We start from the raw sequence: 23,935 nt of genomic DNA, 5'->3' as shown, positions 1-23,935 counted from the left end.
ATATTGGGCTGCATTAGGCAGTGATTCATTTTAGAGCATTTTTGCATTCTTGGTAGCTTTTTGTTTTTTTAATTTAGCAGTGCTGGTCTTAGAACATGGGATCTTTCATCCTTGTTACAGCTGTGGGACATTTAGTGGCAGCCTGTGAACTCTTAGTTGCAGCATGTGGGATCTAGTTCCTGACCAGGGATCAAACCCAGGGCCCCTGCATTGAGAGTGCAGAGCGTTAGCCACTGGACCACCAGGGAAGCCCTTTGGTGGTTTTTAATCCATGGAAAGGGAGTAGTGTTTTCCAGGAAGCAGACATCAGAGAGAACACAGCACAGGAGGAGAACCACATAGACGGCAATGTCTGGAGGGGAAGATGGGAAGGCAGATCTGTGAGAGATGGGCTTTAAAAGTAAGCAGGGCTGTGCCATAAGCAGGCAAAGAATTTAGACCCTGTCCTGAAGCTGATGAGCGCCAACCATCGAAATATTTTAAGTCAGGAAGTGATGGGGTCCAGATTTGGTTGACGTGGATGAGGGTGAGAAATGTCATATGAAATGTCTTCTGACCTATTAAACAAGAAGACCTATTAATGTCTTCTGACCTATTATCTCTTTCCCAAGATAAACTCTAATTTTCCTCCTTTTCCTAAATTTCAGACTTTAAGACCCATTTAATTGCTGTTGTTCATTCGCTAAGTGATGTCTGACTCTATGTGACCCCATGAACTGCAGCACTCCAGGCTTGCCTGTCTTTCACTATCTCCTGGAGTTTGCTCAAACTCATGTCCATTGAGTCGGTGGACTGTTAAACCAAATTAATTGGCTACTAACATAGATAAATTGTTTATATCCAGTGAGGTAACAGAACGGAAATCTTGGCTAGGTGAATGTTAATGAAACACTGTAAAGAGTTATAATGCAATAAAATACACTATAGTAAGCATAAGTGAACTTGTTTTGATGATTCAAAAATCACTTTAGAATCCCAAAATAGTTCACCATCTATTATTATTATTATTCTACATACTCATGTTTAAAGCACTTAAATTTTATAAGGAATTTTCATATGTTTTATCTGACTATAATCTTCATGATCATTCTGTGCAATGGGTATTATCATCCTCACTTAATAGATGAAGAAATGGAGGGTCAGAAAGGTTATTTGCCCAATACTATAAAGCTTGAGTGTGGCTGAGCTTAAACTCTACATAGCTGTCTCTATACCTAATGACAATCAGAAATTATTGTTCAGTCCTAGAGAGACAACCTGCAGGCTGTATCCTACTGATATTTGAATGAACCTTGAAACTGGTCCCTAATAAACCTCAGAGAAGGCAATGGCAACCCACTCCAGTGTTCTTGCCTGGAGAATCCCAGGGACGGAGGAGCCTCGTGGGCTGCCACCTATGGGGTCACACAGAGTCGGACACGACTGAAGTAACTCAGCAGCAGCAGCAGCGGCAGCAAACCTCTAATAATAAATCCCTAATAACAAGACTTTTTTCGACTTTTGTTGTCAAAAGTGTTCACTGCAGAACTAGACTGCACTGAAGTTCTAGTTAAGGGTTGTTAGGATTCTGGATAACTGAGTTTATTCTGTTTTCTTAATTTGTTATATTTAGATCCATACAGTCAAGAAACTTCATGAAAACTGAAAAATTATTGTCAATCTCAAAGGTTAATTTAGCTTCTTTATTCAGGCTGACATAAAGTGGGCACTTGCCGTATATTAGATTTGATTTAGAGTTGTTTTCTTTTTTTAGGGTGGTTTTTTAAAGATAATTGTTTTTCTTAAAAATATGATTTCACAAAAGGACTGGAAACGTATCTTAGTTGACAAGGAATAATATGAAATCTCTTTCACATCTTCTTTCCTTTCCCTCTTTAATAAAAGATTAAAAACAGTTTAGAATATCACATGTACAGGTGACAGAGAAACCTTATTTTTTGCCCTTTGGAACATTGGCATTGTTGCAGAAAAACACAACCTGTATTATTTACCACCCATGCTGCATATGTTTTTAATGTCGTATTTGTGAACAAGAAAGCATTTGGAAGAAATTACACAATTTTTAAAAATCATTATTGTCTCCATATATTTCCGTGGCTGGTTTCTTTGATGTTTGGGGTTCTACTCAGTGCAAAGTGGTTTTACATGAGCCTGTGACCCTCAAACAGCTCAGCAGCTGTGGAAGGAGTGAATTCATTACACAGGGTTTAATTTGCCCTTCACTGAGATATTCAATTTCCGTTGCAAGGGCCTTGTTCAGTCACATAGTATCTGACCTGGCAATGGCAGCTTAGCAACCAGGTGGAGAGAGCCTACCCCATGCAGGCTTTGGATGCAGGGAACAGGGAGTGTTAATTATTTACAGTGGTGGATTACCACTGAGGCTGCGGAAGTGGGCCTGGGCCATGGTCTGCTGGAGCCAATGGCCTTTTCATGCAAAGCGCACCCAGACTGTATGTTTATCTGAGGGCCTGAAAATACACTGGCTTAATTATGCAACATTTCTTGGTGGGTAGAAAGCAGTTTGTACAGCTGAATGATAATTAAATTTAATCTAATAAATCAATCCTTATTCAAATGATTAATTTTCAGAGTAGTCATAAGCATTTTAAGTTCCACAAAAATAAAGCTACTGTCAAATTTTAAATACTACATGCAATATGTCTGGTCTCCTACTAATATGATCAAAGGCTAATATTAAACTAGGCATGCAGAGCCCCCACTTAAGTCATACTTGAGAGTGAGAGACATTTTCATTATAATTAATAACAAAAATGTTAAAATCAGAGAGTATTACCTAGGACAAAGAGGAAACACTATGGCTTCTCTGGCGCATGAGAGTATGCACCTGAGACCAAGCAAGAAAAAGAGGCAACATTTATTAATCACTAACGACATGCCAGATGTTTTACATCTGTTTACACTGCCTTTGTAGGAGGTAGGTATGATTATTAGCCCAGTTTTACAGATGATGTAACCCACTCTTGGGGGACAGAACAGCTGGATGATAAAACTGAGTTTAGGACTCAATTTTGCTAGGCTTTCAAGACCCCCTTTCTTTTCACTACACTGTACACTAGATCAAAAGATCTAAGTGCAGAAAAAGAAGACTGGGTTGATCCACAGTGGGGAAGGAAGGGGCAATAGGGGAAAGGGCTGGAGCCATAAGAACTGGAAGGAGCTACAGCAGGGAACTCCATTTTCACTGACACTCAATATTTCTACACCTTCAGTCAGAGTTCCCAGCTTGGGAACTGAGCCCCAACTGTATTCTCTGATGGGATTCAGCAGGTCTGACCTTGTCTGCTACGTGGAGAGTCTGAGCCAGAGAAAAAAAAGCATTTGCTGGAGAAGTTGAGGAGTCTTGGAGAGAAGGTATCCCCAAAATGAAGGAGGCAGCACAGTGAGTCTGCGCAAATTCCAAAGTCTCGGAGGCAAAGGGAAGAGAGCGTGCTGGGTGGTCTGAGACTCACTCTGTGCATCCTCTTTCCTTCCCTCTCCTCTTCCATGGGTACCAGACCTGCATCGAGCTCTGAAGGTTCTCCCTCGCGTCTCCTGCTCAGCCTCCCAGTAAATCTCTTGCACATCTAGTCTTGCCTTGGTGTTCACTTCTTGCTGGACCTGAACTAACACAGGTCAGTAACCTGAACTAACAATAGGCATTGACCCAGCATTTTCCCCTCTGTCACAGGCCATCAGCATCTCTAGCATATTGGGAGAAGGGAACCTTTCAGGGCCTGGTGGTTGTGAGCTTGTTTTTAAACATACGACTCTACCTTCTTCCCAGGGACTACAGAACACACCTGGAGGGGCTTCACAGAAGGGTGAAATACCTGATTAGCAGGTGGGGCAGGATCCCGTGAAAAGTGGGCTATAGCTGTTTATGTGACTCCATTGAAGGCCTTAGGCTGGTGAGATGATGAGATCTGGAAAACTGAGGTTATAAACACACAATAAAAATTTCACAGTGAACTGATAATAACTGCTTTCATAGGCAAGATGAATCCCATGTTTAGTTTCAATAGCATGAATATTAACAATCATATTGTATTTAAAAATTAGATAAAATAGTAGCAAAACATTTACTGCTTGCTGTGTGCCCTACCATGCTAAGCTTTTTACTTGATAACCCTAAGGGAGACGCTTATTCAGTATCTTCTGTGCTAAGAAAACCCCACTTTTGTTTGAGACAACAATATGCCAGCTCCAGGCAATGGATTTTGTCACATAACCACGACACTCCTGTTTTCTCTGTAGTCCCACCTTCTTCTTTTGTACTAAGAGGTGACCACAGGAAACTAAAGCAAAAGTCATCTGGGGTTGAAGAGGGGGCTGGGTTAGGAAACACAGTCTAGAAGACTGCAGGGCAAAACCCTTCACCGTCTTCAGATCCTTGCTCCAATGTTGCCTTCCCAGTAAGACTTACCCTGAACACTCTGTTCAACTCTATTTGTTGTTTAGTCACTAAATTGTGTGCTACCCCATGGAATATATAACCTGCCCCGCTCCTCTGTCCATAGAATTTCCCAGGCAAGAATACTGGAGCAGATTGTCATTTCCTTCTCCAAGAGACCATCTTGACCTAGGGATCAAACTCACATCTCCTGCATTGGCAGGCAGGTTTTTTTTACCACTGAGCCTCCTGGGAAGCCCCTTTCAACTATATACTTCAATTTTAAAAAAAATTTTTTAATGTAGAGTCTGGTACATAGCAAGTACTCAACATATTTTTTTTTCCCTTTGAGAAAGCATATGAAAATAAAAATGGGAAATTACTACAGAAAGCACAGACTATTGAGCACAAATACCTGGGTTAGGACCAAGCCTGGCATGTTGGGTGGAAAGAGGCTGCCATGATGGTGGAGTGACAAGGGGAGGAGAAGGAGAGATGAAACCCAGATAACAACAGGAAGTCTGACCACATGAGCACTTGCAGGTCCAGGAAAGCCTTTGGCTCCTACCCTGAGTTAGCTGGCAAGCTGAGGAGGAGCTCTGAACAAAAGAATGACAGCCACTGGCTTCCACTGAAAACCACCACCTGACGGCTGTTGAGAGAGACTGAAGAGAGACCTGTTAGGAGATCAATGCGACAATTCCGCCAGTGATGCAGGTGGCTTGGACCATGGTGGGAACAGTGGGGAAGGAGAGATGTGATCAGGTTCTGGGTGTATTTTGAAGGTGTGGTCAAAAGAATTTGCTCATGGACTGGCCATGAATTGTGAGAGAAAGAGAGAAATGAAGGATGACATCAAGACTTTTGCCCAAGCAACTTGAAGCAAGGTGACTAGAGGACGGTGGGAAGGAAGCATGGATTTTGGAGAGAAATTCAGGGACTCAATTTTGGTCATGTTTAAATATAACATGCCTACTATACCCCCAGCCTTCCTCAGTGGCTCAATGGTAAAGAATCTGCCTGCAATGCAGGAGACATGGGTCTAGAAGATCCCCTGGAGGAGGAAATAGAAATCCACACCTGTATTCTTACCTGGAAAATCACAAGGACAGAGAAGCCTGCTGGGCTACAGTCTGTGGAGTCACCAAGAGTCGAACATGACTGAGCAACTGAGCCTGCACGCATTATACACCTAAGTAGAGACATTAAGTACTCAAGTGAATATACAGCTCGATTTTACGGGAAAAGTCCCAGCCAGGTATGGAGGTTGTATGTAAAGCTATGAGACTGGATAGATTCAGCTAAGACCTGGGTGTGGATTAAAAATAAAAAGAAAAAAAAGAAAGAAAAAAAATTCAGGCACAAAGTTGAGTCCCTGGGACATTCCAATTACGACACTAACATGTGCTGGACACCATTACTTATATGCAGGTGTTCATTTGCTCTTATAAAATTTTACTCCACAGAAAGAGAATGTTTCACAGCAGTAAGTCATCTGGCCAAAGGCACTCAGACATGTGCTACTACTTACCTGACTTTTGGTAAATAACTTTGAGTTTTACTTCCTCTAGCAATTTAACTTATAAATCTTGGCATCATCCTTTGTCTTCCCTACCTCATCCAATCAGCCTTTCATTTTTATTTTAAGCTTTGGGACAGGGTGTCCTAATCTTTTACCTTGAACTATCATGACTGTCTCCTGTTAGGATTTCCTGCCTCAAGGCTCTCCCACTCTAACCTGTTCCTTATCTTCCTGAATATAAAGCTGATCATTGTCACCTTCTTGCTTAGCCCTTCCATTAATTCCCCATTATTTGCAAACTCTAATCCAACTTCCTTTGCTTAGTTTAAGGGAGCCTTCACCATCTGGCTCCAAGTCTCAGCTCCAGTCTCATCTCCTGCTATTTTCCCTGCAACCCACCTCCCACGCTGGTCACTTTCCTTTGATGTTGAACCTGTTGTTGTTTTTTTTTGCAGGGGGAGGGCACTTGGCATGTGGGAATCTTAGTTCCCTGACCAGTTATCAAACTCGTGCCCCTTGCAGTGGAACTGTGGAGTCTTAACCACTGGTGTGTTTAGTCGCTCAGTTGTGTCCAACTCTTTGTGACTCCTTGAACTATAACTCACTAGGCTCCTCTGTCCATGGGATTCTCCAGGCAAGAATACTGGAGTGGGTTGCCATTTCCTCCTCCAGGAGATTTTTCCCACCCAGGGATTGAACCTGCATCTCTTGTGCCTCCTGCATTGGAAGGTGGATTTTTTTTTTTTTTTTTTTTTTTACCACTAGCACCGCCTGGGAAGCCCTGGACCACCACAAGGGAAATCCCGTGTGTGTGTGTGTGTGTGTGTGTGTGTGTGTGTGTTGAATCTCTTACTGAGACACATTAAGCTCTTTCACAGCTCATTTTAACCAGATACTGATTAGAAGACAGGACAGTGTACACCATCTCATTCCATACTTCTGAGGGAGACTTTCAACTTTTCACCGTCAAGTATAACGTTTGTTGTAGGATTGTTTTAGATACCCTGCATCCAGTTAAGGAGGTTTCCTTCTTTTTGTAGTTGCAAAGAATTGACTGTTTTATCATGACTGGCTGTTGAATTTTAGTGACTGTTTTACTGCGTTTATTTGGTATCATAAATTCTCTCCTTCGGTCAATTGTTGATTTATTTTCTACTGTTACATTGGGCTTCCCAGGTGGCGCTAGCAGTAAAGAACCCATCTGCCAAAGCAAGAGATGTAAGAGACGCAGGTTTGATCCCTGGGTCAGGAAGATCTCCTGGAGAAGGGCATGGTAACCCACTCCAGTGTTCTTGTCAGACATGACCAAAGCAACTGAGCACTACCGTTACACTAACTTTCTATTTCCTAGATAAGCTCAGTGTGATCTTCATACGTTACCCTTTTCAGTGTATATTTCAGGATTCAATTTACTAATATTTTGTTTAGCTCATGGCCTGATAATCTGTGCTGTGGCCCAGTGGGAGCATTTTGTGGAGATGTGACCAAAAACAACCTGATAATTAGAAGCAAAGTTTGATTTCCTCTTCTGGTCTGGGATCTGGGGCTCTGAATAGATGCGGGCTGAGGATTGAGTGTGGATGTCTTAAGCTCTGTAACACTACAGGAAAATGAAAGCTTCATTATCAACACCTTTTATATTCAGTACAAAGTTTAGTACATATTCAGTCCCCAAACTGAAACAGATCTTATTGCCTAATTCAAAAGTTTTAATTGTAGTGAGATAAAAACTTAATATGTGCAAGTAAATCTTTTTAATGTTTATTTTGCTAGTTCACCTTACATGAAAAATAATGAGCAAAAAGAAAAGTCCCACAGACCCCCAAAACACCTCTACAGAAAACTTTTCTATATTAATTCCATGTATGACATTGATTCTTTCTCTTTGTTTAGACCCAGATTGATGAGGATGTTCTTCTCCAGTTCCAAATAACTCTCGTAGTCCATTTTCAACTCAGCCTCCAATTGTTCTTTTGACTTCTGAAACGTTTTCTGGGGGGGGAGGGGGAAAGCAAATCATTTGTATAAAACTCTGACAGCTAGAGATACCAAAGGCTGGAGGAGGCTATTCCCTTTTAAGATTTTGATGTAGACTTTTAAAAGCCCTTATTGAAGTTGTTACAATGTTGCTTTTGTTTTACCTTTTGGTTTTTTGGCTGTGAGGCATGTGGCATCTAGCTCTCCAACCAGAGATAGAACCCCACACCTCCCTCCACTGGAAGGCAAAGTCTTAACCACTGGGCCACCAGGGACGTCCCATGGAAGGGACTTCCATTATTTCTGAAGGGCTGGACTGGCTGCTGTTCTCCAGAAGGGCTCTGTGGGGCAGGGGGCAGGAGGGCATCTCTTGCATAGTCGGGGAGAGGGGCTGCTGACCCTGAATAGGAGGGGCACAGCTCAGCAGAGTAGTGTGTGCAGTCTCAAGGTATCTCCTAGTGGTGGGGCTGATCAAATTTTGTGATGGACTGGATGTGGGCTCTCAGGGGCAGAGGGAATCCAGGCTGGCCTATGAGCTCCTGCCACCAGGACAGGGAAGAGCATGTTGAGAGGGGAGGGGGAAAACAACAGAGCATTTATTCAGCTAATTTACCCAACACCACTTGCTGAATAATCTGAGTCATCTGTTTTGTTCTTTGATCTGTCAATGTTTGCATGAGTACTGTTCTGGTTTAGGTAGTATTTTAATTTTAATTAAAGTAATTTATTGCAGTATCTGCTAGGGCAGTCATTATGATTTTTAAGATTTTGTTTCTTCTCATCTGTGTCTCCTTTCAGATGAACTTACGGTTACCTCATATTGTATGTCATCCTGTGATTTTTTAAAAAAAATAATCGTATTTATTTCTTTTTGGCTGTGCTGGGTCTTCATTGCTACACAGGGTTTTCTCTGCTTGTGGCAAGTGGGTGCTGTTTTCTAGCTGTGGTGGCTTCTCTCTAGTCGTGGTGGCTCCTCTTGCTGCAGAGCACAGGCTCCAGGGCACAGGGAATTCACGGTTGTGATGAGTGGGCTCAGCAGTTGTGGCCCTGGGGCTCGAGGGCACAGGCTCAACAGTTGTGCTTCAGGGCTCAGTCGCTCTGTGACACGTGGGATCTTCCCAGACCCAGGGTCTCACCCGTGTCTCCTGCACTGGCAGGCACACTGCCACTGAGCCCCCGCAGAACCCCCCTGTGTTGGCTCTGTTTCTCCTCCTCTTGCCCTCTCCCCATCTTAATGTCTTCCTGTGCCCTCTGCTCTCTTGTCACAAAACTCTGTCTCTGAGGATTCTATCGAGGGCACCACTACCATATTTTATTCCAGTTTCTTGAGAATCATTTGCAAGAAGAATTTTCTTCTTTTCGCTGTTCACTATGCCTGAAGTTCCCTTCATCCCCTGCTGTATTTGTGCCTTATGTTTGCTTTTTCTCTCTCTTAATATCTCTGCTTCCTCAGATTATTTGAAGATCTAGCCCAGCCCAGTATTTAAGTGAAGAACTGCAATGCCCACTGCGCACTTCCATGGGTTGCCTCCACAGGCTGCCTCACTCCATTCAGAAAGTCCTCTGAAGCATCTGATTTGAGCCTAGCCACTTTCAAGTTTCCACCTGACCCCAGGACAACTCATCCCCTCACTCTGCCATCAGTACAAGTTCTTTGCTCACTGGTCCTCTCTCCACTAGTCTGTCAGAGCTGTTCAAGCCAACCTCTTGCTTGCAGACTTTCCAGCCATAGGGGTCAGGTCCCTGTCCCTGGGTTTCCTATATTCTCCCTGGACAGTCTGCTCTGGTCCCTTGGCAGTTTTGGGTCCTTGGATTTCTGTGGCTCAGCGAGCCTCCTGCCAGAGGTATGAGGCCAATTGTCCATCCTCACCAGCAACCTGTCTCCCACAGTGCTTCCCTTGAAGGTCTCCTCCCAGAGTCTGGGTGGTATTGCAGGAGTAGGAATGGGGAACACACAGCCCTCCAATGCTTCTCTCCAAAAAAAAAAAAAAAAAAAAAATTCTCTCTTCCAACCTCTTTCCCTGTAACCCTTGCCTCCCTTGTGCAGCCTGGAGTGTGGGTCCTTGACTAAGGGCTGCAGAATTGTTTTGAATTCTGAATGAATCACATGGAAACTACTGCTTGTTTTCTGCTTTGAGTCTCCAGCTGAAATTCCAGTTAAGAAAATTCCCATTTTGTGTGCTGTGAGAGCTGTAATTACTATTATTTTTCAATAAGTGAGTGGTATCCAGATTCAGTGTTTGCAAAGAGATGGGTATATGATTACCCTTATATCTGTGGGTTGAAGTGCATAGCCTAATCTCTGCCAGCTGAGGGGGGCGCTCATGAAAACCAGCCTTGCTGGACGGATGTGTGATTATCCCCTGCCCTCTGTAATAATACTAATAGTAGACACATTAGCACTTCCCATCTGTCAGTTACTGGCTAAGTGCTGTAAATATTTAACTCATTTAATCCCCACGGCAATTATCTGAGGCTGTTACAGTTTGTTCCCATTTCTCCCATCATCAGCCATTGCTTATAAGGAGATACTTCTGATGAACATTAGCTGTTTTCCTTGGTGACTCTATTCATGTTCTGAATGTGACAGAGGAGCCCCTTTCAGTTCAGTTCAGTTGCTCAGTCATGTCTGACTCTTTGTGACCCCATGAATCGAAGCACGCCAGGCCTCCCTGTCCATTACCAACTCGCGGAGTTCACTCAGACTCACGTCCATTGAGTCAGTGATGCCATCTAGTCATCTCATCCTCTGTCGTCCCCTTCTCCTCCTGCCCCCAATTCCTCCCAGCATCAGAGTCTTTTCCAATGAGTCAACTCTTCGCATGAGGTGGCCAAAGTACTGGAGTTTCAGCTTTAGCATCATTACTTCCAAAGAACACCCAGGGTTGATCTCCTTCAGAATGGACTGGTTGGATCTCCTTGCAGTCCAAGGGACTCTCAAGAGTCTTCTCCAACACCACAGTTCAAAAGCATCAATTCTTCTGCGTTCAGCCTTCTTCACAGTCCAACTCTCACATCCGAGCCCCTTTAAATGTACTCATTTATCCTCAGTCTAGTTCCAGAGAAAACTTGAGACGTGGATGCTCTGCTTTAAGGAGGGTACTATGTCAGATGGAAATGAAGTTACAAGAAGGAGGTGGAAAAGTTTTGGAAACTCAGTTCCAAGATATGCTTATTACAATATTTGAGTGTTTTAAAAGTACTTCACATGCAAATTACTATTATTTTATATGGATAATTAGCTGTCACTGTGCTATTTAAACACTCCTAGGGGCTTCCCTGGTGGCTCAGTGGTAAAGAATCTTCCAGCCAGTGCAGGAGACATGGGTTCATCCCCAGTCCAGGAAGATCCCACATGCTGTGGAGCAACTAGACCTGTGTGCTGTGTGCCGCAACCATTGAGCCTGCACTCTAGAGCCCAGGAACTGCAGCTACTGAAGCCCTGGTGCAGAGCCTATGCTCCACCACAGGAGCCACTGCAATGAGAAGCCCACCCTGCAACTGGAGGGTGCCGCTGCTCCCAGCAGAGCCCTCCCCAAATTTTTTAATAAATAGATAAAGTAAAATGATTAAAAAAAATAAGTAAGGAAACACTCCTAGTAATTGTGGATGATTGCTGGTGTGGGGAAAGGTGGCAGGTAATCTCCCCTGGCAGAAGTTCATCCTATGTTTGTGATCGTGTAAAAGAGCAGACCACGACCATTTTCTTTTTGGTAGTAAACAAGGTCAATTAATTGGCTTTTTTTATACCTCATCACCACTAAACAATGTTTTGAAATGATGCTTTATCTGCTTTTGTTACACTAATTTGTATCTGACAGTATGATAATGTTAACCTATTTGCTAATGCAATCCATGAAAATATTTCCATGTTTGTGTTTTTAATTGAGACCTAGGGTCTCACATGAGTAATTACATTGGGGGAGGCTATATATTTGGCTATAAGGAAACAGCAGGCAGTGATGAAATTGTTGGTGCCAAAAGGGCAAGGAAGGGAATGAGCAAGAGACAAGCAGAAATATGGACTGAGATGACCTCAAGTGGGAAAGAAAGAAGAGATGAATTCACAGACTATTTAAAGCCCCCAATTCCACTGGTCAAGGGAAGACCAAGAAAGTAAAATCACATCAGAGAGATTGAGAAAGAGGAGGGTGGGGGCTTCAGAGCTTTAGGTTCCTTTTTGGTAGAGTTCAAGAAGGAGGTGTCCTACACCAAATTATTCTCAATCACAAATTTCACAGTTCTAGTCTATTACAGTAAAATTTATATCTATTCGTTCATCTGTCTCTATATACTGTGCTGTGCTGTGCTGTGCTAAACTGCTTCAGTCGTGTCTGAATCTTTGCAACCCTATGGACCATAGCCCACTAGGAGACCGTAGCATACCAAGAATACTAGAGAGGCTTGCCATGCCCTCTTCCAGGGGATCTTCCAGACTCAAGGATAGAGCCCATGTCCCTTACCTCTCCTGCACTGGCAGGTGGGTTCTGAGCCCCAGTGGCTCAGGGGAAAAGAATCCACCTGCAATTCAGGAGACTCAGGAGATAAAGGTTCAATCTCTGGGTTGGGAAGATCCCCTGAAGGAGGAAATGACAACCCACTCCAGTAATCTTGCCTGGAGAATCCCATGGACAGAGAGACCTGGTGGGCTACAGTCCATGGGGTCGCTAAGAGTCGGATGGGACTGAGCAACAACTAGCAGCTATTATGCCCTCTATATACTAGCTCCCTCTTAATGACAGTTTATTATTTGTCAGGGTACCTAACTGAAATCGTCACAGTAATCTTAAAAGGTTGTTACTAGTATTCCCATTTTAAAAACAAGAGAACCCAAACTCAGCACAGATGCAAACCTTGCTCTGGATCTCACGGCTAGTAAGTGGCAGACATGAGACGTGAGCCCACATGCCCTAATTCATATTCCACTCTTTTTTACACTGTTTTAATGCATTTTCACTAAATGTTAAGTATCTATGAAATGAAAGCATTCAGATTTTCAATCTCTGTATCCATATTGGTATTTAGATACCACCTAATCTAAAGGACTTGAAATATAGAAAATTTCAGAAACTAAATTGGATAGAATCTCACTAGGTATCCAATTGGCAGTTTGACTCACACTAAGCTCGGAAATCAGAGAACTGCCCTCTTGACTCCCATGAGAAGAAGAGAAGAATATGAAAAGGCATATTTTTTTTTCTTTTGAATCTGTGGAATAAGCCAAACAAATATAATGCTACTAGTGTTAGAGGAAAGCAATTTTGGCTTTCTGAAATTTAACTTACGACTTTTTTCGTCTCCAGTTCCAGCTCCATTTCTCTCCTTTCCTGTTCACGAATTTTTTTGCGCTGTTCTACATAGTCCAGATGTTTGACTTCTCTTTCAAAGTAGTGGCTTATGCTTGATACCTGTTAGAAATACAGGCCCATGAGAGGGGGGCTCACACAGAAGCCCCCATGTTCTTGACAAAGCTCTGGAAGAACATCTGCTGCTTGTAAGTTATTAGCTAGATTGCTTGCTTTGGGATAAGGCCCAAAGCCCACTACCAGAGGAGCTAATTCATGGGCTACTGGGCTGAGGTTTAGGGACCTGCAAATTGGGGGATGGCAGAAAAGGAGTGGGATTGGAAGGAGAGAGCTGCAAAAAATTGCAACTTTGTAAGAGAAATATCCCTGGATGCCTCTTTTCCCTCCTTTCTCTCCTTCTCACTTTTAAGGCTGAGGAAAGTTTTGCATTATCAGTCAAACTTGGAAAACCCAGACGAGGATGTCAGTGGAGACCCTTAAGGGACTGGAAGCAGAGTTGAGTTCCTGGTCCCCTGGAGAGCTTAGCATGTGTGGGCAGAAGAATAGAAGCAGGGAAGGCATCAGAGACCTTGGGCGAGGTGACCAAAGGGAGAGTTTTTTGCCTGCAAGTAACTAGGTTGACGTTGTTGGAACTTGCAACAGATTGCAATCTATATATTTAATGTTTACTGTATCCATATTTATGTACTATTTATGAATCTTCTTTTTATAACATATTAACACTGCTTGAAACGAAACCCCTGGGTGGTATGCATGGAGGGGCAGAACACTGCCACTTCAGACCTGCTGCCTGCAGTACACCAAGTTGGGGAAGGAGGGATGGAGGCTGGCAATGGAGAGATGCAAAAAAATGTCAGCTGGGTCCTCTGGGATATCACCAAAATAAGGGTCCCATGCTTGGGTTACAATCTGAAAATAACTTCCTATGATTATGAATCCCCAAATCAATTCTTCTCTGAATCTAGGCTTCATTTACTGGGCCTTTCTTTCATTGCATGCTTTTCTTCCCCTCTAGCTTTAAGTCATTTATCTCACACAACAGGAATACATCCCCTCATTATTTTATTTTATATTGGAGCATAGTTGATTAACAATGTCGTGTTACTTTCAGATGCATAGCAAAATGATTCAGCTACACGTATACATGTATTTATTCTTTTTTTTTCCCCAATACTTCATTTATTCAAATTTTTAACTAATGGGAAGTTTCAAAGACAATTCTTTTTTTTTTTTTCCTATTAACGTACCAGCCTTGTGCGATGGTACATTTTATTTTATTTTTTAATTTACTTATTTTTTTAATTTTAAAATCTTTAATTCTTACATGCGTTCCCAAACATGAACCCCCCTCCCACCTCCCTCCCCATAACATCTCTCTGGGTCATCCCCATGCACCAGCCCCAAGCATGCTGTATCCTGCGTCAGACATAGACTGGCGATTCAATTCTTACATGATAGTATACATGTTAGAATGCCATTCTCCCATATCATCCCACCCTCTCCCTCTCCCTCTGAGTCCAAAAGTCTGTTATACACATCTGTGTCTTTTTTGCTATCCTGCATACAGGGTCGTCATTGCCATCTTTCTAAATTCCATATATATGTGTTAGTATACTGTATTGGTGTTTTTCTTTCTGGCTTACTTCACTCTGTATAATCGGCTCCAGTTTCATCCATCTCATCAGAACTGATTCAAATGAATTCTTTTTAACGGCTGAGTAATACTCCATTGTGTATATGTACCACAGCTTTCTTATCCATTCATCTGCTGATGGACATCTAAGTTGTTTCCATGTCCTGGCTATTATAAACAGTGCTGCGATGAACATTGGGGTACATGTGTCTCTTTCAATTCTGGTTTCCTCGGTGTGTATGCCCAGCAGTGGGATTGCTGGGTCATAAGGTAGTTCTATTTGAAATTTTTTAAGGAATCTCCACACTGTTCTCCATAGTGGCTGTACTAGTTTGTATTCCCACCAACAGTGTAGGAGGGTTCCCTTTTCTCCACACCCTCTCCAGCATTTATTGCTTGCAGATTTTTTTTTTTTAAATTTTAAAATCTTTAATTCTTACATGCGTTCCCAAACATGAACCCCCCTCCCACCTCCCTCCCCACAACATCTCTCTGGGTCATCCCCATGCACCAGCCCCAAGCATGCTGCACCCTACGTCAGACATGGACTGGCGATTCAATTCTTACATGATAGTATACATGTTAGAATTCCCATTCTCCCAAATCATCCCACCCTCTCCCTCTCCCTCTGAGTCCAAAAGTCCGTTATACACATCTGTGTCTTTTTTCCTGTCTTGCATACAGGGTCGTCATTGCCATCTTCCTAAATTCCATATATATGTGTTAGTATACTGTATTGGTGTTTTTCTTTCTGGCTTACTTCACTCTGTATAATCGGCTCCAGTTTCATCCATCTCATCAGAACTGATTCAAATGAATTCTTTTTAACGGCTGAGTAATACTCCATTGTGTATATGTACCACAGCTTTCTTATCCATTCATCTGCTGATGGACATCTAGGTTGTTTCCATGTCCTGGCTATTATAAACAGTGCTGCGATGAACATTGGGGTACATGTGTCTCTTCCAAGTCTGGTTTCCTCGGTGTGTATGCCCAGCAGTGGGATTGCTGGGTCATAAGGTAGTTCTATTTGAAATTTTTTAAGGAATCTCCACACTGTTCTCCATAGTGGCTGTACTAGTTTGTATTCCCACCAACAGTGTAGGAGGGTTCCCTTTTCTCCACACCCTCTCCAGCATTTATTGCTTGCAGATTTTTGGATCGCAGCCATTCTGACTGGTGTGAAGTGGTACCTCATTGTGGTTTTGATTTGCATTTCTCTAATAATGAGTGATGTTGAGCATCTTTTCATGTGTTTGTTAACCATCTGTATGTCTTCTTTGGAGAAATGTCTATTTAGTTCTTTGGCCCATTTTTTGATTGGGTCGTTTATTTTTCTGGAATTGAGCTGCATACGTTGCTTGTATATTTTTGAGATTAGTTGTTTGTCAGTTGCTTCATTTGCTATTATTTTCTCCCATTCAGAAGGCTGTCTTTTCACCTTGCTTATAGCTTCCTTTGTTGTGCAGAAGCTTTTAATTTTAATTAGATCCCATTTGTTTATTTTTGCTTTTATTTCCAGAATTCTGGGAGGTGGATCATAGAGGATCCTGCTGTGATTTATGTCTGAGAGTGTTTTGCCTATGTTCTCTAGGAGTTTTATAGTTTCTGGTCTTACATTTAGATCTTTAATCCATTTTGAGTTTATTTTTGTGTGCGGTGTTAGAAAGTGATCTAGTTTCATTCTTTTACAAGTGGTTGACCAGTTTTCCCAGCACCACTTGTTAAAGAGATTGTCTTTACTCCATTGTATATTCTTGCCTCCTTTGTCAAAGATAAGGTGTCCATATGTGTGTGGATTTATCTCTGGGCTTTCTATTTTGTTCCATTGATCTATATGTCTGTCTTTGTGCCAGTACCATACTGTTTTGATGACTGTGGCTTTGTAGTAGAGCCTGAAGTCAGGCAAGTTGATTCCTCCAGTTCCATTCTTCTTTCTCAAGATTGCTTTGGCAATTCGAGGTTTTTTGTATTTCCATACAAATCTTGAAATTATTTGTTCTAGTTCTGTGAAAAATATGGCTGGTAGCTTGATAGGGATTGCATTGAATTTGTAAATTGCTTTGGGTAGTATACTCATTTTCACTACATTGATTCTTCCGATCCATGAACATGGTATATTTCTCCATCTATTAGTGTCCTCTTTGATTTCTTTCATCAGTGTTTTATAGTTTTCTATATATAGGTCTTTAGTTTCTTTAGGTAGATATATTTCTAAGTATTTTATTCTTTTCGTTGCAATGGTGAATGGAATTGTTTCCTTAATTTCTTTTTCTACTTTCTCATTATTCGTGTATAGGAATGCAAGGGATTTCCGTGTGTTGATTTTATATCCTGCAACTTTACTATATTCATTGATGAGCTCTAGTAATTTTCTGGTGGAGTCTTTAGGCTTTTCTATGTAGAGGATCATGTCATCTGCAAACAGTGAAAGTTTTACTTCTTCTTTTCCAATTTGGATTCCTTTTATTTCTTTTTCTGTTCTGATTGCTGTGGCCAAAACTTCCAGAACTATGTTGAATAGTAGCGGTGAAAGTGGGCACCCTTGTCTTGTTCCTGACTTTAGGGGAAATGCTTTCAATTTTTCATCATTGAGGATAATGTTTGCTGTGGGTTTGTCATAGATAGCTTTTATTATGTTGAGGTATGTTCCTTCTATTCCTGCTTTCTGGATAGTTTTTATCATAAATGGATGTTGAATTTTGTCAAAGGCCTTCTCTGCATCTATTGAGATAATCATATGGTTTTTATTTTTCAGTTTGTTAATGTGGTGAATTACATTGATTGATTTGCAGATATTGAAGAATCCTTGCATCCCTGGGATAAAGCCCACTTGGTCATGGTGTATGATCTTTTTAATGTGTTGTTGGATTCTGATTGCTAGAATTTTGTTGAGGATTTTTGCATCTATGTTCATCAGTGATATTGGCCTGTAGTTTTCTTTTTTTGTGACATCTTTGTCAGGTTTTGGTATTAGGGTGATGGTGGCCTCATAGAATGAGTTTGGAAGTTTACCTTCCTCTGCAATTTTCTGGAAGAGTTTGAGGAGGATAGGTGTTAGCTCTTCTCGAAATTTTTGGTAGAATTCAGCTGTGAAGCCGTCTGGACCTGGGCTTTTGTTTGCTGGAAGATTTCTGATTACAGTTTCAATTTCCGTGCTTGTGATGGGTCTGTTAAGATTTTCTATTTCTTCCTGGTTCAGTTTTGGAAAATTGTACTTTTCTAAGAATTTGTCCATTTCTTCCACGTTGTCCATTTTATTGGCATACAACTGCTGATAGTAGTCTCTTATGATCCTTTGTATTTCTGTGTTGTCTGTTGTGATCTCTCCATTTTCATTTCTAATTTTGTTGATTTGATTTTCCTCTCTTTGCTTCTTGATGAGTCTGGCTAATGGTTTGTCAGTCTTATTTATCCTTTCAAAGAACCAGCTTTTGGCTTTGTTGATTTTTGCTATGGTCTCTTTTGTTTCTTTTGCATTTATTTCTGCCCTTATTTTTAAGATTTCTTTCCTTCTACTAACTCTGGGGTTCTCCAATTCTTCCTTTTCTAGTTGCTTTAGTTGTAGAGTTAGGTTATTTATTTGACTTTTTTCTTGTTTCTTGAGGTATGCCTGTATTGCTATGAACTTTCCTCTTAGCACTGCTTTTATAGTGTCCCACAGGTTTTGGGTTATTGTGTTTTCATTTTCATTAGTTTCTATGCATATTTTGATTTCTTTTTTTGATTTCTTCTGTGATTTGTTGGTTATTCAGAAGTGTGTTGTTCAACCTCCATATGTTGGCATTTTTAATAGTTTTTCTCCTGTAATTGAGATCTAATCTTAATGCATTATGGTCAGAAAAGATGCTTGGAATGATTTCGATTTTTCTGAATTATCCAGTTTAGATTTATGGCCCAGGATGTGATCTATCCTGGAGAAGGTTCCATGAGCACTTGAGAAAAAGGTGAAATTCATTGTTTTGGGGTGAAATGTCCTATAGATATCAATTAGGTCTAACTGATCTAATGTATCATTTAAAATTTGTGTTTCTTTGTTAATTTTCTGTTTAGTTGATCTGTCCATAGGTGTGAGTGGGTATTAAAGTCTCCCACTATTATTGTGTTATTGTTGATTTCCCCTTTCATACTTGTTAGCATTTGTCTTACATATTGCGGTGCTCCTATATTGGGTGCATATATATTTATAATTGTTATATCTTCTTCTTGGATTGATCCTTTGATCATTATGTAGTGGTCTTCTTTGTCTCTTTTCACAGCCTTTGTTTTAAAGTCTATTTTATCGGATATGAGTATTGCCTCTCCTGCTTTCTTTTGGTCTCTATTTGTGTGGTATATCTTTTTCCAGCCCTTCACTTTCAGTCTGTATGTGTCCCTTGTTTTGAGGTGGGTCTCTTGTAAGCAGCGTATAGAGGGGTCTTATTTTTGTATCCATTCAGCCAGTCTTTGTCTTTTGGTTGGGGCATTCAACCCATTTACATTTAAGGCAATTATTGATAAGTATGATCCCGTTACCATTTACTTTATTGTTTTGGGTTCGGGTTGATACACCCTTTTTGTGTTTCCTGTCTAGAGAATATCCTTTAGAATTTGTTGGAGAGCTGGTTTGGTGGTGCTGAATTCTCTCAGCTTTTGCTTGTCTGTAAAGCTTTTGATTTCTCCTTCGTATTTGAATGAGATCCTTGCTGGGTACAGTAACCTGGGCTGTAGGTTATTGTCTTTCATCACTGTAAGTATGTCTTGCCATTCCCTCCTGGCTTGAAGAGTTTCTATTGAAAGATCAGCTGTTATCCTTATGGGAATCCCCTTGTGTGTTATTTGTTGTTTTTCCCTTGCTGCTTTTAATATTTGTTCTTTGTGTTTGATATTTGTTAATTTGATTAATATGTGTCTTGGGGTGTTTCGCCTTGGGTTAATCCTATTTGGAACTCTCTGTGTTTCTTGGACTTGGGTGATTATTTCCTTCCCCATTTTAGGGAAGTTTTCAACTATTATCTCCTCAAGGATTTTCTCATGATCTTTCTTTCTGTCTTCTTCTTCTGGGACTCCTATAATTCGAATGTTGGAGCGTTTCATATTGTCCTGGATGTCTCTGAGATTGTCCTCATTTCTTTTAATTCGTTTTCTTGTTTCCTCTCTGATTCATTTATTTCTACCATTCTATCTTCTATTTCACGAATCCTATCTTCTGCCTCCGTTATTCTACTATTTGTTGCCTCCAGAGTGTTTCTGATCTCATTTATTGCGTTATTCATTATATATTGACTCTTTTTTATTTCTTCTAGGTCCTTGTTAAACCTTTCTTGCATCTTCTCAATCCTTGTCTCTAGGCTATTTATCTGTGATTCCATTTTGATTTCAAGATTTTGGATCATTTTCACTATCAATATTCAGAATTCCTTCTCAGGTAGATTCCCTATCTCTTCCTCTTTTGTTTGGTTTGGTGGGCAACTCTCCTGTTCCTTTACCTGCTGGCTATTCCTCTGTCTCTTCATCTTGGTTATATTGCTGCATTTGGGGTGGCCTTTTTATATTCTGGTAGTTTGTGGAGTTCTCTTTATTATGGAGCTTCCTCACTGTAGGTGGGGTTCTATCAGTGGCTTGTCAAGGTTTCCTGGTTAGGGAGGCTTGTGTTGGAGTTTTGGTGGGTGGAGCTGGGTTTCTTCTCTCTGGAGTGCAGTGGAGTGACCAGTAATGGGTTATGAGACATCAAAGGTTTTGGGATAATTTTGAGCTGCCTGTATATTGAAGCTCAGGGGAGTGTTCCTGTGTTGCTGGAGAATTTGCGTGGTATGTCTTGTTTTGGAACTTGTTGGCCCTTGGGTGGAGCTTGGTTTCGGTGTAAGTATGAAGGCATTTGATGAGCTCCTATTGCTTAATGTTCCCTGAATTCAAGAGTTCTCTAATGTTTTTAGGCTTTGGATTTAAGCCTCCTGCTTCTGGTTTTCAGTTTTATTTTTATAGTAGTCTCTAGACTTCTCCATCTATACAGCACCGATGATAAAACATCTAGGTTAAAGATGAAAAGTTTCTCCACATTGAGGGACACTCAGAGAGGTTCACTGAGTTACAAGGAGAAGAGAAGATGGAGGGGGTAGTTAGAGGTAACTGGAATGAGATGCGGTGAGATCAAAAGAGGAGAGAGCAAGCTAGCCAGTAGTCACTTCCTTATGTGTGCTCTATATTCTGGCCCACTCAGAGGTATTTACGGAGTTATATGGGGAAGAGGAGAGGGAGGAAGTAGACAGAGGTGGCCAGGAGGATAAGAGAGAGGAATGAGAAGGAGAGAGACCAATCCTGCCAGTAACCAGTTCCTTAGGTGTTCTCCACCATGTGGAACACACAGAGATTCACAGAGTTGGATAGAGAAGAGATGGGGGAGAAAAGAGACAGAGGCCACCTGGTGGAGAAAAAGGAGAGTGCAAAGGAGGAGAGAGTGGTCAAGCCAGTAATCTCGCTCTCAGGTAAACTTGCGTAGTGAAGTTTGGGTTTTTAAATGTACAAAATTGACAACAAAAACCTAAGAGCAAAGATTAAAAATCTAGAGTAGAGGTTGGATTTTCAAAAATACAATATTAAAGAAAAGAAGCAGAAGGAAAAAGGAAGAAAGAAAAAAAAAGAGAGAGAGAGAGGAAAAAAAAGAATTATTTTAAAAAAAACAAACCACCAACAACCATCCAAAGACTATATACAGTGTTTGCCTTAAAAAAAAAAAAAGGCCTTTTTTTTTTAAATAGTAATAGTAGGTTATAGAAATAAAAATTAGAGGAGAAATAGACTTAACAATTTAAAAAAAGTTAGGAAAAAAAAAAGGGATGATTTTAAAAATAGTAAAAATATACCTGGCCCTTCTCTGATGTTGTGGGCCATGTGGGATCACTTCCAAGGTGGTTCCCTCTGTTTGCTGGTTTTTTAGGCTCACTAGTTCAGTCGCGCTGTGGGGAGGGGGGATGCTGCAAACAAATAGCACTGTCGTGTGCACACAGTGTCTCAGCCCCACTTGACCTGTCCCTTCTCATGGCGCACAAACCGCTCCGGCTCTACGATGCTCAGCCGGGAACCGTCTGGGGCCGGCCCTAGGCTGCGTGCACTTCCCCGGTCCAAGCCGCTCAGGTTCGGCGCTCAGGCAGCCCTCAGAGGCACAGATTCAGCTGGGACTGCGCTTTGTGCCCTTCCCAGGTCCGAGTAGCTCAGGAGTTTGGCGAGCGCGATCGCCACGACTTGTCACCTTTTCTACCGCTGCTGCTCAGCTTTCTGGGTGGACCACTGGTGCCCCCCGTGAGGCAGATGGTGACTGTCCAGGACTCCCAGAAGTCTTAGCAAAGAAGCCTGCTTGCAGTTAGGTAAGTAAAGTCTCTCCGAGTCTGCAATTGCCCCTTTCCAGTCCTTATGGCTCTGGCTGCCTGTCCCCAGCGGGGGATGGTCTGCAGCCGGCTTTTTCCGTTCCGTCCTTTGTTCTGTGCTCGGTCCTGGTGGTGTCTTATGTTCGAGCTTTTCGCGTGGTAGCTATCCCACAGTCTGGTTTGCTAGCCCAAGTTAGATCGTTCTGGTTGCGCGTGGGGCGTTCCTGCCCGATTCTTGCAAAGGACTGCAGCCCGCGCCTCCCGTGCGTCCCTGCCCTGCCCCCACTTCCCAATGGCGGATGCAGGTGTCTGTGCTGCTTTTCTGCTGGGGGAGTTACTGTTGGGCTTGTAATCTGTTGGTTTTAATTATTTATTTATTTTTTGCTTCCTGTTATGTTGCCCTCTGTGTTTCCAAGGCTCGCCACAGACTCGGCAGGGAGAGTGTTTCCTGGTGTTTGGAAACCTCTCTTCTTAAAATTCCCTTCCCGGGACGGGCTTCCCTTCCCGGGACGGGCTTCCCTTCCCGGGACGGAGCTCCCTCCCCACATCCTTTGTCTCCTTTTTCGTCTTTTATATTTTTTCCTACCTGTGTTTGAAGACAATGGTCTGCTTTTCTGGTTGCCTGATGTCCTCTGCCAGCCTACAGAAGTTGTTTTGTGGAGTTTGCTCAGCGTTGAAATGATCTTTTGAGGAATTTGTGAGGGAGAAAGTGGTCTTCCCGTCCTATTCCTCCACCATCTTTTTCACATGTATTTATTCTTTTTCAAATTCTTTTCCCATTTAGGTTAATATCCCCTTATTTTTGACTGCATGATTCTTTTATTTTCTTACAGAGCAAAAATGCTGTCATTTCTGAACATATTTCTAAAACATGTCTCAGCTGTATCTGATCACATAAATCCTCAAAACCAAAAGTTACTAACCTCATTGGTTGAAGGGTGACTTAATGTCCAAGGAATTTCCAATATATGCAGTGTTCCATAATAATCAGCTATGGCTATAAATTGCTGCTTTGCTAAAAATTTCAAAATATGGGGAGAAAAAACAGCTCTGCAATCAGAAAGTCATCTTAGAGGTTAAACACATACTGCATTTTTGCTTTGTGATTTCCCAAAGGGCCTGTTGTGGTTACAATAATCTTGGCATCTTCATCAGACCTTCATGACTGGAGATCATAATAACACATGAAAGACATTTTCCAGTTGATGAAATGAAGGCTGAGACCTTGAACCTTTCTCAGCCACCCTGCTCATCCCCAATCATGTTTTCTTAGCCTCTACTTAAGGACTGTGACTCCCAGGTGAGGTTGACCTTCTCTGACTGGATCCATGGCAGATTTGAAAAGGAAGCAGGTACAATACATGGAAGATTTTCACAGAAAAATCATGATGCCAATTTTCACCAAAGACAGTAAGGGCTAAAGGATGCCATTATCCAGATGAATTTCAAATACAGCCAAAACCAGTTTTGTTATTACAGAAACAAATTGCTCCTTTTGGCCATTTTAAATGGGTATAAAACACAAGTGTATTTGAGAATTTAAATTTCTTATCTCAGCTTTTTTCTCCTCCTTTTCAGAAGGTCTGGTTCACATTGCTAAATAATAGAATCGTAATCCCTGTAGGTATGCAAAAGCAATGTTTTGCAGCAAATATGGGAAAACACATTTTCATGGCATATACGGTCAAGTAGTAGCCAGACTCTGACACTCTAGAAATTCTGAAGACTGTGAAAATTGAAGAAAATGATAATTTTATGCCT

General features: G+C 41.6%; 1 protein-coding gene across 2 annotated transcripts in view; it reads right to left on the bottom strand.

Annotated features, from left to right (window-relative positions):
• Positions 1-7,654: 7,654 nt before the first annotated feature.
• DNAI3 (dynein axonemal intermediate chain 3) overlaps positions 7,655-23,935 on the bottom strand; it is a 93,307-nt gene continuing 77,026 nt past the window's right edge. The window contains exons 21-23 of one of the 2 annotated variants that reach the window (XM_069571073.1): positions 23,098-23,189; positions 13,178-13,300; positions 7,655-7,907 (exon numbers count right to left, since the gene is read on the bottom strand). In XM_069571073.1, the coding sequence (XP_069427174.1) occupies positions 7,764-7,907; positions 13,178-13,300; positions 23,098-23,189 (359 nt within the window). In that variant the 3' untranslated portion in view covers positions 7,655-7,763. Of the gene's footprint in view, positions 7,908-13,177; positions 13,301-23,097; positions 23,190-23,935 lie in introns of those variants that run through there. The other variant, XM_069571146.1, reaches the window with a different exon arrangement.

The sequence above is a fragment of the Ovis canadensis genome, chromosome 1, assembly GCF_042477335.2.
Source record: "Ovis canadensis isolate MfBH-ARS-UI-01 breed Bighorn chromosome 1, ARS-UI_OviCan_v2, whole genome shotgun sequence".
In the NCBI taxonomy this organism is placed as follows: domain Eukaryota; kingdom Metazoa; phylum Chordata; class Mammalia; order Artiodactyla; family Bovidae; genus Ovis; species Ovis canadensis.
The sequence above is the reverse complement of the archived record's forward strand: the minus strand, read 5'-3'. Positions and strand labels throughout refer to the sequence as shown.